At 46.2% G+C, this 12,625-nt stretch overlaps 1 protein-coding gene across 3 annotated transcripts in view; it reads left to right on the top strand.

Annotated features, from left to right (window-relative positions):
* The window catches only part of PAK1 (p21 (RAC1) activated kinase 1), a 98,408-nt gene that overhangs the window by 72,001 nt on the left and 13,782 nt on the right, over nucleotides 1–12,625 (top strand). For all 3 annotated transcript variants that reach the window (XM_066618830.1, XM_066618829.1, XM_066618831.1), the window contains 3 exons: nucleotides 6,057–6,176; nucleotides 6,795–6,972; nucleotides 10,368–10,431. In XM_066618830.1, coding sequence (XP_066474927.1) covers nucleotides 6,057–6,176; nucleotides 6,795–6,972; nucleotides 10,368–10,431 — 362 coding nt within the window. The remainder of the gene's footprint in view (nucleotides 1–6,056; nucleotides 6,177–6,794; nucleotides 6,973–10,367; nucleotides 10,432–12,625) is intronic.

Genomic DNA, 12,625 nt, shown 5'->3' on the forward strand with positions numbered 1-12,625 from the left:
TCTAAATGGAGCGTGACAGTCTTGTTACTCGGCAGGTGAGACAGCAGTGTGCCTTGAACAAAGGAAGTTCTTGAAAAAGCCCAGCGAGCGTTAATAAACGGGGCAATGAACACAGTTGGTGTGGGCCTAATGCCAGAGATTCTTTGTTAGCATGGCAAAACAGAGTTGCTGTGTCAACACACTGTCCTCCCTGGAGTCCAGGGAGGAGTGAGTCTGGGAAAACTATTGTGCTGAAAACCTCAACTCTGGTTCCTCTTTCTCCCCCTCCCCAAAAAAGGCAAAACAAGCCCACTTGTTTGAGATTTGTTGGGAGGAGAATTGTGTGCACCTGAGATGAAATGTTTGGTCTTTCTTGGCAAAGCTATTGCTCAAGTGACTTGGCTGTTCTGATGATGTGCAGCGCGTGTGTGCTGGCCACATACCACTGGTGTCCCAAGAGAAAGGAGCACAGTGATGGCCTCCTGTGCCCACTTAGAAAATGTGATACACTCAACCTGTTAACCTTTTCCGGGCTGCTACAGGCCAAGGATGAAATGTAGTTGCCAAAACATGGAAGGAAAGGGGAGCAGGAAGGGAGGTGACCCAAGAGGTCGGGCAGAGGGACCCATATTAAATGGAGTGTTTGCAGTCAGGGGCTCCTCTCGGTACCTTCAATGTATAGGTGTAGCCAATTAATAGGAAGGCCTGTGGTTGCCTCATCACTGGATTCGAGTAGTTTATCTAAGTAGTCCAAAATTGCACTGCTCTAGTGTTTCCGATTTCAGCTGTGCCCGTTGACTCCCGCCTGAGGGTCAGGAATCCAAGTGTGCCCGGCAACCTCAGCTTGGCACCAGGTCTTGACACTGGCTTCTCTGACTGGGGGATGGAAGGTGAGCACAGCGGCAGCTACAGGGCTCTTCTCCAGAAGCAAATGCTTCCTCAGCACCAAGAACAAGCCTCGCAGGGAGGGGGGAGGCTCTCCCTGGCCCAAATCCCAAACCCGGTTCATTTCCATTCATTCAAGAGACACGACAGAGACCCGGCTGAGCAGCTGCCCGCCCCTTCCGGGGTACCTGTTGTGGTGGTGACTACGCTGACAGCAGCGTCCTGTTTCCAAGGCGACAACGGCTCCTCCTCGTTCAGGATGCTGCTGACCCTGTAGCCCACGTCCGGGTTCTGGACGGTGGCGATGAACCACTTGTCCCTCTCGAGGGAGCGCGGGCAGCCCTCCCGCTCCACCAGGCCTGCTGCCCAGCGCAAACCTTGTTTGGGATTTTCTTTGCTGTCCTGTTGAAGCAGGCCTTTGGAACTGCAACAGAAGGCATCTATCTCCGGACCAGATCGGACGGAAAGCTCTTCAACCTCTCCAGACTGAGAGCAAAGTCCAAAGTCCAGCTGAAATGTCTGTGTGACTTCCTCTTTGCCGACGATGCAGCTGTCACTACCCACTCTGCCAAAGATCTCCAGCAGCTCGTGGATCGTTTTAGCAAGGCCTGCCAAGATTTTGGACTGACAATCAGCCTGAAGAAAACACAGGTCATGGTTCAGGATGTGGACTCACCTCCCTGCATTACAATCTCTGCACGTGAACTGGAGGTTGTCCATGACTTTGTGTACCTTGGCTCAACGATCTCCGACACTCTTTCTCTCGATATCGAGCTAAACAAGCGCATTGGTAAAGCAGCTACCACGTTTTCCAGACTCACAAAGAGAGTCTCTTCCAACAAGAAGCTGACGGAACATACCAAGATCCAGGTCTACAGAGCTTGCGTCCTGAGTACACTTCTGTACTGCAGCGAGTCATGGACTCTTCGCTCGCAACAGGAGAGGAAACTGAACGCTTTCCACATGCGCTGCCTCCAACGCATCCTCGGCATCACCTAGCAGGACAAAGTTCCAAACAACACAGTCCTGGAACGAGCTGGAATCCCTAGCATGTATGCACTGCTGAAACAGAGACGCCTGCGTTGGCTTGGTCATGTTGTGAGAATGGATGATGGCCGGATCCCAAAGGATCTCCTCTATGGAGAACTCGTGCAAGGAAAGCACCCTACAGGTAGACCACAGCTGCGATACAAGGACATCTGCAAGAGGGATCTGAAGGCCTTAGGAGTGGACCTCAACAGGTGGGAAACCCTGGCCTCTGAGTGGCCTGCTTGGATGGCCTTTCCCAGTTTCCCATGCTTTCTGCAGCATGGCCTTTCCCAGTTTGAAGAGACACTTGGCCAACAGTCTGAGGCAAAGAGGCAAAGAAGGAAGGTCCACAGCCAGGGAGACAGACCAGGGACAGACTGCACTTGCTCCCAGTGTGGAAGGGATTGTCACTCCCAAATCAGCCTTTTCAGCCACACTAGATGCTGTTCCAGAACCACCATTCAGAGCGCGATACCATAGTCCTTCGAGACTGAAGGTTGCCAACAGAGCATCTAAGTAGTCATTCAGAGTGCACACCTGCAAAATCATACCTCCGCTGGATTGATTGACCTGGGAGTGGGGCCTTGGGTGCCCTCTCGTTCCCCACCCTCTTTTTAGCCATAGCCCAGAAAAAACCTTTTGGCAGGCCTCTTAGCCCTCATTCACAAACAGGAAAAGCCTGAGGTGTTTTTGCAAACAAACCCAAAGAAAAGTTAATTGTATTTGACAGTAGAAGTCAGCATGTGCTAGAACGCACACTGCACAGCCCCACATGTTCTGTAAAGCACAAACGCACATGTGCAGTTGTGTCTTGTGGCATATACATTTGTATTCCGTATGCAGCTCCACAGGGCCATCCTATGCATGTCTACCCAGAGAAAAGTCATACTGATTTCAGTGGAACTTGCTTCCAGTAAGTGTATATAGAATTCAGTAAGGTCTGAAAATCAGAGCTACTCTCCCCCTTTACAGAGATCACTTTGGGCCAACAATTCATGTTGCTTCTGTTTCAAAGAAGGATAATCTTTGAATAATTTTCTGACATAAAGAATTGGTGTGATGAGGGTGAGGAAATGAGGGGTAAACTAAATTTAGTCAGAATGCAGAGTTACCTCAGTGGGAAATTCAGTTCATTTCAGGGGTAATGCAACCCTGATACTACTTTGCTCATAGGAAAGAAATGGTTAATGGTGACTTTTTGTTTGGGGTAATCCTGTATCAGGTGGACAATAACCTTAAGGGGACACAATGCTGGAGTCACTAACTTTTTTGTTTTCCCAAAAAGATGTTTCTGGGGTAGAAAATTACGTGTTCAAAAATAATGATTAACTGATCTGGGAGCAACTAGTTAGAGTTGTGTGATTTTTGGTATATGTTTGGTGGGAAATGCCCAGTCTAGTCACCTATAAAATTAAGATCTTGCCTGTAATGTGATGCGGAAGAAATGGTTCATGTTTGGGTTTGCATCTGTGTTAGTGGAATAATGATAAGACTCTGGTTCTGTTTTTGGAATCCCATTGATGATGATCTCAATGCATGTTATAAACATGCATTGTCAGAATAGAAATGGGTTATGTCAGAATGCCAGATGCAAGGGAGGGCACCAGGATGAGGTCTCTTGTTATCTGGGGTGCTCCCTGGGGCATTTGGTAGGCCACTGTGAGATACAGGAAGCTGGACTAGATGGGCCTACGGCCTGATCCAGTGGGGCTGTTCTTATGTTCTTAACTACAATTCCCAGGAAGCCTTGCAGGTCCCTCGTTATCTGGTGTGCTCCCTGGGGCATTTGGTGGGCCGCTGTGAGATACAGGAAGCTGGACTAGATGGGCCTATGGCCTGATCCAGTGGGGCTGTTCTTATGTTCTTATGTACATGCACAGAAAAAGGGAGAATTCTGCCCTTTTGCAAATTGCTAACTACCTTGGAATACAAGAAAGCAGCAAGAGGATGTAGCAAAGAACTGGAGAAAGATGAATGTAGCGTTGAGCCTGCCTTCTTGTAGTCCTCCTGGTGGTCACCACAACTATGCCCACATTTTTCTCATGTCTCCAGTGCCTGACTTTCTATATATCCATAATAACTGCAAAACCTTCCCATGTTCCCCAAGTTGGTAAACCTCTAATCCAGTGATCCTCCGCGTGGAACAATGTAAAATTATTCTAAAATAATTCCAGATGTTGCAAGTATAATAAAACATCATCAACTGCATTTCTACAACTTTTGCTGTTACTTCTTCCTGTTGCAAAATTTAGGGTTTTGAATCTTGAAATCTGGGATTTATTTACACTGTAGAAAACTACATCCTTTTGAGTGTATTGGTGTACTGAAGTCCTGCCTCTTCCCCCCCCCCCATGAAAAATTCCTGTTGTAAGGGAAAAACTGATACATGTTTAGAGCTGTGTATAATTCTGGAATCGCAGTGCTAATGTTGAGATAAATTGGTTCTGTTTGTAGAATTTAGCATTCTGAGAATTCTGCTTTTAAGTTAAAATATAAAATAAGTTTCTAACCATTATGGCTGCAGAGGTCGGCTAGATATGGGTAGTACTTATAATCACAGCAATTGGAATTTAAACAGTATAATTGGAATTTAAACAGGATCTCCAACTGTATAGGTTTCTGTATTCTACACAGGTCTTTGCCCCGTTGTGGCTAGAAGAAGCAAAATTAATAGGTGTAAATAAATATTTGTTTTATGTCAACGAATGGCATGTATCCTCTTGTGGGACCTGTTCACACCTGAGATCTTCCTCTTTGTGTAGCCACTGGTTGATGTTCAGTGGATGCCTTCTGGATAGCAGCATCTACTCTGTGAAGTGTCCTTCCCAGAGGTGCCTTCCTGGCTCAAATTCTGTGTACTTTCAGACTGGAGGTTTGGGGCCCAGTAGAATAATTCTTATTCTACTGAACACTTTTTTGGGTTTAAGAACATAAGAACAGCCCCACTGGATCAGGCCATAGGCCCATCTAGTCCAGCTTCCCGTATCTCACAGCGGCCCACCAAATGCCCCAGGGAGCACACCAGAGAACAAGAGACCTGCAAGGCCTCCTGGGAATTGTAGTTTAAGAACATAAGAACAGCCCCCTGGATCAGGCCATAGGCCCATCTAGTCCAGCTTCCTGTATCTCACAGCGGCCCACCAAATGCCCCAGGGAGCACACCAGATAACAAGAGACCTCATCCTGGTGCCCTCCCCTGCATCTGGCATTCTGACATCTCCCATTTCTAAAATCAGGAGGTTGCGCATACACATCATGGCTTGTACCCTGTAATGGATTTTTCCTTCAGAAATTTGTCCAATCCCCTTTTAAAGGCATCCAGGCCAGAGGCAGTCACCACATCCTGTGGCAAGGAGTTCCACAGACCGACCACACGCTGAGTAAAGAAATATTTTCTTTTGTCTGTCCTAACCCGCCCAACACTCAATTTTAGTGGATGTCCCCGGTTCTGGTGTTATGTGAGAGTGTAAAGAGCATCCACTCTGTCCATCCCCTGCATAATTTTGTATGTCTCAATCATGGCCCTCCTCAGGCGTCTCTTTTCTAGGCTGAAGAGGCCCAAACGCCGTAGCCTTTCCTCGTAAGGAAGGTGCCCCAGCCCCGTAATCATCTTAGTCGCTTTTTCACCTTTTCCATTTCCAGTTTGTGGGTTTCTGTTAAAGTCAGTATACGGGTCTGCGCTGCTTAACAACAAGGAGACATTTTGCAAACCCCGTTGTTAGGCGCATCCATCATTGCCTGGACAACCATGAATAGCAGGTGGGTCATGTCCCAGAATGCCTTGTGGCAACTGAGTAACACTCCAGAATGCCTTGTGGGGCCAGGAAAGTAGGAAGAAGGTAGCTGGCTGATGAAAGTACTCCAAGCATGGCTAAGCTGGTTGAGCCAGCAAGGAAGGAGGGGAGGAAGCCAGCCTGCTGAGTTTGGAAGGACCACCATCCTATCTACAATCCATCGCTGGCCATAACATTGCTACATGGTGCATACCTTTCTTGTCTGCTTTTGTTCTGCTACTTTTTATGTTGGTTTTTGTTTTGTACTCTGACAGTTGGCTGATTGTGGTGCTGACTGCTTTGAGCTATTTATAAAAGTGAGTGGGGCAGAAAATGTAAAAATAAAAACAGCCATTTTTCGCTTTCTCAGTGTGTCTTGTTTCTACGCAGAATGTGAAGGCCGTGTCTGAGACCCCTGCTGTTCCCCCTGTGTCAGAAGACGAAGATGACGACGATGATGATGCGGCACCTCCCCCAGTCATTGCCCCTCGCCCCGAGCACACAAAATCTGTAAGTGGTTGGAAGTGGAGTAATGTTGTATGAGCCTTTGCCGTTAGAGCCCTGACCCAGGCTGCTCAGCAAAGGGAACACACACATCATCCTGGGAGTGGTGATAGTGGGGAAATGTAGTGTGTTGCCTGAATTGGCCCTCTCTGAATATTGTGTTTGAGTACTCTGTCCCTAAGTGCCAGCCTCTGCTCTTCTAGACTTCATTCTCACTGAGGTGCTAAGCCTATTTCTGGACTGTATCACTTCAGATTGCAGATGTGGGCTCATACCAAAAAATTGGACCATAGAGAAAACTTGAGATATCAGAAGGAGCTATGTCCAGCGTGCCCTTTTTCTGGACAGTCTAGTTTTCTAGAGCCCTTTGTCCATGTTTGGCTCCCCCATGCAATGCGTTGTAGGGGGAACAGAATTACACTGCTGACTCTACACTGTGGGGCAAAGGAGAGCATGGAGTTTTTATATATGTACAACTTATGCATGAATTAGTTGACTCCTTCATAAAGCCAGTTCCTAGTTAGTGTCCATCAGCTCATCTTGTAGTGAAATCCACGGATTATGTGTTTTGGAAGCAATTGGACGGATGTTGGTTTTTGATTTCTACCTTTTCCCCTGATCTAGATATACACCCGCTCCGTGATAGAACCTCTTCTGCCAACCCCAACCAAAGATGTGGCCACCTCTCCGATCCCCTCCCCTTCCGAAAACAACACCACTCCCCCAGATACGCTGACAAGGAATACGGAGAAGCAGAAGAAGAAACCCAAAATGACAGATGAAGAGATCTTGGAAAAATTAAGTAAGGCTCTCACTCTTGGGGCTCTAAGTGGTGGCTCAGGAGGGTGGGAAAATTTGGAGGCTCACAGGATCAAGACTTAGACAGCTTGACTTGGTCCAAGCACTGTTCCTGTAGCTGCACGCTGCTGGTTTGTTTCTGGGCCTTATTCAGTGCAGGCTGTGACCTTTAAAAGCCCTATAGAGCTTAGGGGCAGGGTATTTGAGGAACCACCTTCTTCCATATGAACTGGCCCATCTCATAAGGTCAGCTGAGGGGACTCCTTCCTCCCCAAACAGCAAAGCGGCAGTGTTGCCTTTAACCCCTCCTTGTGAGGCATCTGGTCAGTCATGAAAGAAAGTGGGATACTGGACTAGAGGGAAATTTGGTCTGATCCAGTAGGATTTGTATGTTCGACAGCTTTGATTTTCCAGCATTGTTAACACAGTCTTGCACATCCCAAGGCGCTGATAGCAAACAAAGCTTCTAAGGTTGCCTTGACATTACTCTCACACATGCACACACCCCTCTCTCACACTCAAACACCCCCCCATCTATTTAAAGAAACTGAATTCTCACAGAACTCACAGCTGACATCACTGTGAGAAATTTCAGAAAAATGAGGCGATGCCGTGCTCTTCAATGTGGCAAGCGTTAACATTTGCACATCAACTGGCCAGCAATTAGCACAAAACCACGAGGTGAAGCCTGGCAATGTGCATTTCCATCTGCAATCATGGATCTAAAGCTGCAAACCACTGCACTGCAGGACATGAGCCGGAGAGAGCTGCATTTCCAGGATTTTTCCATACACCACAGAAATAAAGCACACACTTAAAATGGACCCCCGTTCCTTCACCCCACAAGCACAGCTCCAGTTGTGTTTGGTCAACTGTGCCAGATGCTCTTAGGGGACCAGAGGCTGACCACAGGTCAGACAGAGGCTTGCCACGCACCGCATCTGGCCCCTGGTTCTGGCCACCACATTTGGAGACCCCTGTTCTATACCAACTGCAGTTTTTGGACAGTCTTCAAGGGCAACCCTACATAGGATGTGTTCAGCCTCGATATTGCCAAGGCATGGACAACTGTGGTTAAGTCTGATTGACTCAAGTATGACTACAGCCAGTACACCAACCTAGGCTCAGCAAAGGTGCTCTCCACTGCTACCTGGACATTCAGAAGCAGCAGAGAATCCACTAGGATGCTGCATGTGCTCCGGCAGAGTTTCAATACCTGCATCATGGATTTCTAAACCAAGAGGATCTCTAATTTGTCTTGATGTAATTTCAGCTTGTTAGCCCATATCCAGACCTTTGCTACTTCCAGACAGCACTTCAACCACTTTTCAGCATTGGAAGATAGGTAAAGGTAGAGCTGGGTATCTTCCACTTATTGATTATACCCAACTGTAAGCCCTCAGGTGACCTCTCCCAGCAGTTTCATGAAACAACACGGGAGACAAGATGGAACTCTGTGTCATCATATACACGGAAGTGTGATATCCCCTCCCATCACACATCAAAGTGTGATTTGTTTCCCACTGGTAACAAAATTAAAACACATAACACTCCTTTCTTCCCTTTTTTTAACAAAAATAACATCAAATCTGCACATACACAAAAATTCCTAACACCTAATTGACTGTATAATAACTGTATCCGCTGATGCTCTACCATCTATATCACCTACCTAGTTCACTTTTAAAGCTATTACAATTTATAAAAATGCACCCTTGGAATAAAAAAACATAACTTTCTGCGCTTTTTCCTTAAGGGAAAAAACAAAATCTTTGAAAAAAATAAAAATGTTTAAGAACACTCTATAGGCTATATGTCAGAGACCCAGTGGCGTAGCTAAGGGGGTACAGGGGTAGCAGTTGAACCGGGCAACAAGGTTTAGGGGGGCAACAAGCTGAGCATGACACTAATGTCCAAAATTGTGAAAAAATCTATATGTACGACTGATACCATCATGTTATATTTCATTGGAAAGGTAATTTAATGCAGAATGCAATGAAACAAACCTCATTGGAATATCTGTATTCTATCAAGAGTTATAGCCAATTAGCCAGAAAATGAAAACACAACTGCCTTATGGAACAGAAAGTGGATTTTCTTAACTTAAAACTGACCTATGAGACTGATCGTTCTGAGAGCTAATGAGATGTTGTTATGATACAGCATGGAATGAATAAGGTGTTAATATGAGTCCGCTCTCATTTCCATGTATCATAATACAGTTACCCTGCTAATTGGGTAAAGAGCCACTTTTTTCCAGGGATGCTCATCTTATATTTAGTAGGGGGAGAATAACTGTCCCTCTTCAGCTCAGCACAGTATCTCTAACCAATAAGGGGCACAATTTTAATTTACTTAATTACATTTTATTTTGTTGTGGGGGGGGGCTACAAAATCTTTGACCCCAGGTTGCAGGTAGATGCATTATGCCGCAGACTGGGGGGTGGCAGCAGAGGAAGTAGGTTGCGAGCTTCTGGGGGGAGGAGGCAGGTTTCCCCTCAACTTTCACTTTTTAAAAAACCCGGTTGTGACATCACTTCCGGATGTGACATCACTTCCGGGGCATCATTTTGAGCTTGGCACCGGGCTACGCAATCATTAGCTACGCCACTGCAGAGATCTGGGTGCCGAACAAGAGCCCCCCAACAACACCTTCTGGGACCTGTTGGTGAGGAAAGACAAGAACCATTGCAGACCAATGCTGCCCGCCCCCAGCCCAACCCAACCAGGTATTCTAGAAAGCCACCATAGTCAAAGGTGTTGAATGCCACTGAAAAGTCCAGCAAGACCAACTCCCCCTTTTAGTCTCCAGCTTAGATCATCCACCAGGGTGAACAAAACAGTTTCGGTCCCAAAGCCCGGCCTGACTGAAACTGATCCAGATATCTGTTTCTTCTAGAAGCCTGTGGAGCTGAGATGCCACCAGCTGCTCAGTCTCCTTGCCAAGTAACTGGTTAGAAACTGGGCTGGTAGTTCTCCAACTTGGTGGGATCTAAGGAGGGTTTCTTCTGGAGGGGCTAGTCTCTATTGACTCACTTTATGCCAGGGTGGGAGCATTAATGCGAAATACACCATGTTTCTTTCAGCAGTGTAACATCTGAAAAGAAAATTCATCACGTGCCCCCAGAAATGCACATTGCTCCTTCAGGTTCTGTTCCCCCTCAGGCAGAAGAAAATCATCAATGCCTCACTGTTGCTTAACCTTCTGCTAAAAAAAAGTTTTTCAGCAGCTTGTGCTCTGTTTAGCAGCTCAAGTTTTGTAAGGCTAATTATTTCCCCAGGCACTGAAATCTTGCAAGGACCTAAACTGTTAGGTTTATGAAATCTTGCTTGCAGGCGTGATTTTATTTAAGTAAAATGAGATTCTAACTTGCATTTTTTCCCCTTTTCCTTTTGAAGGAGGCATAGTGAGTGTGGGTGACCCTAAGAAGAAATATACAAGTTTTGAGAAGATCGGACAAGGGTCAGTATATTGTCATCAACCTCCTTGGCCTCTTCCTCCTTTAATATGAACCTGAGAAAAAGCTGACAAAACACTCTTTCCTCCCCTTTTTTTGCTGAGGTCATGCTCACCAATTGTGATGGCATGTTATTCAGTACCACTTGAACTGGTGACTTCATGCAGCAGGGGCTTCTTAAAGTAAAATTTAAAAACAAACAAACAAAACCCTTAAAGCTGTCAGCCATGTTAATGAAATTTTAGTCTAGTCCATGTTTCTCAAACTGTGGGTCGGGAGCCAATTTCAGCTGCATCCCCATTCATTTCAACGTGTATTTTTGTATTTTTAATATATTAGACATGGTGCTACCATGGTATGTGACTGCATTTGGGGAAATGTTATAGATCTAGGCTATAACAGGCTAGTCAATCATATGACTTTAGATTTGTAGATGAGAAAAAAAATAGTTGATCTAAACAGGGAGAAAAGCCTACTTTGTTAGATGATGCACATGGGTCACAGAAGGTATAATCCTGGAAGAGGCATTCCTGCCTGCCTCTCCATCTCTCCATCTGATAGAATGCCTTTTGTTAAGATGGCTCTTGCCACCTGCAATTTTTGCAAGTGCTCATGTTAAAAACAATGTGTTAAAAATCTGCTGACTCTTAATTGGGGGCATCGTTTTGGTTGATCAAAATGTTTTTAAATGATTTATCTGATGGATTAGATCAGGGGTGCCCAAACCCCAGCCCTGGGGCCACTTGCGGCCCTCAGGGAGCCCTCAGTTTCTAATGAGCCTCTGGCCCTCTGGAGATTTGTTGAAGCCCGCACTGGCCCAACGCAACTTCTCTCAGCGTGAGGGCGACTGTTTGACCTCTCATGTGAGCTGTGGGATGAGGGCTCCCTCCACTGCTTGCTTTTTAACGTCTGTGATGCAGTAGCGGCAGCAAAGGAAAGGCCAGCCTTGCTTTGTGCAAGGCCTTTTATAAGTATTGAGCTTCATTCGTTCATATAAGTTCATCTTTAATATATTCACTTATGTGAACTTATGTAAATTTATTCAAATTTAAAATGTAAATTAATTCTCCCCCCCCCCCCGGCCCCGACACAGTGTCAGAGAGCTGATGTGGCCCTCCTGCCAAAAACTTTGGACACCCCTGGATTAGATGACTAAGGCCCCAATCCTAGCCAACTTTCCAGCACTGACACAGCTGTGCCAATGGGTATGTGATGCATCCTGCAGTTGGGTGGCAGTCACAGAGGCCTCCTCAAGTTAAGGGAATGTTTGTTCCCTTACCTTGGAGCTCCCTTATCTTGCTGCTGGAAAGCTGGTTAGGATTGTGTTGCTGCATTAAAGAATATGTATTGTCGGACATGCGTATTTCTAAATACAGTGTTAAGCAGGAGAAGAATTTCTCACTTTTGAAACAAGACACTTCTCAAAATCCTAGGATTTGCCCCCTCTGGCCCCCTGTTGGTAGGCTTGAAAAGGATCAAGGTGTTCACTTTCTCGTATATCTGCTTCTTGTTTTAAGCCATTTCTCCCCAACATTGCACACATGCAACAGGGATCCAATGTGTACTCCTGTGGGCTGGGCAGAAATGAGTTAATACATTTAGGGCGCAATCCTAACCAACTTTCAAGCAGTGGCGTAGCGGTGCCAGTGGGGCATGTGCTGCATCCTGCAGTTGGGGGGCAGTCATGGAGGCCTCCTCAAGGTATGGCAGTGTTTGTTCCCTTAACTCCGAGTTGTATTGCCCTTATGTCAGTGCTCAAAAGTTGGTTAGGATTGCAGCTATAGATGGCTAAGTATCCAGGAAGCTCTTGGATAGTATGATGCTTGTTTGTGATCTTTGCACTGTCTCCACAAGCACTGAGAAACAACAGCTGGCTTCAGCTTCCACTCTGCTAGAACTTATGAAGCCTTCAGTGGAGTCAGACTTTTGGCTGGTTTTGCCTGCCAGTATACTTAGAACATAAGAAGAGCCTTGCATGGCATGTTTAGCAGTTTGCAAAACGTAGTGCTTTGCACCCCCTCTAGCTACACCACTGGTGAGGCTACTACTGCATGTGATCCCAAGAAGCCAATCATGTGTTTCTTCTCCATGGGGAGGACACATCTTCATAGGGACATAAGAACATAAGAACAGCCCCACTGGATCAGGCCATAGGCCCCTCTAGTCCAGCTTCCTGTATCTCACAGCGGCCCACCAAAT

This window comes from Tiliqua scincoides, chromosome 3 (assembly GCF_035046505.1).
Source record: "Tiliqua scincoides isolate rTilSci1 chromosome 3, rTilSci1.hap2, whole genome shotgun sequence".
NCBI lineage: Eukaryota > Metazoa > Chordata > Lepidosauria > Squamata > Scincidae > Tiliqua > Tiliqua scincoides.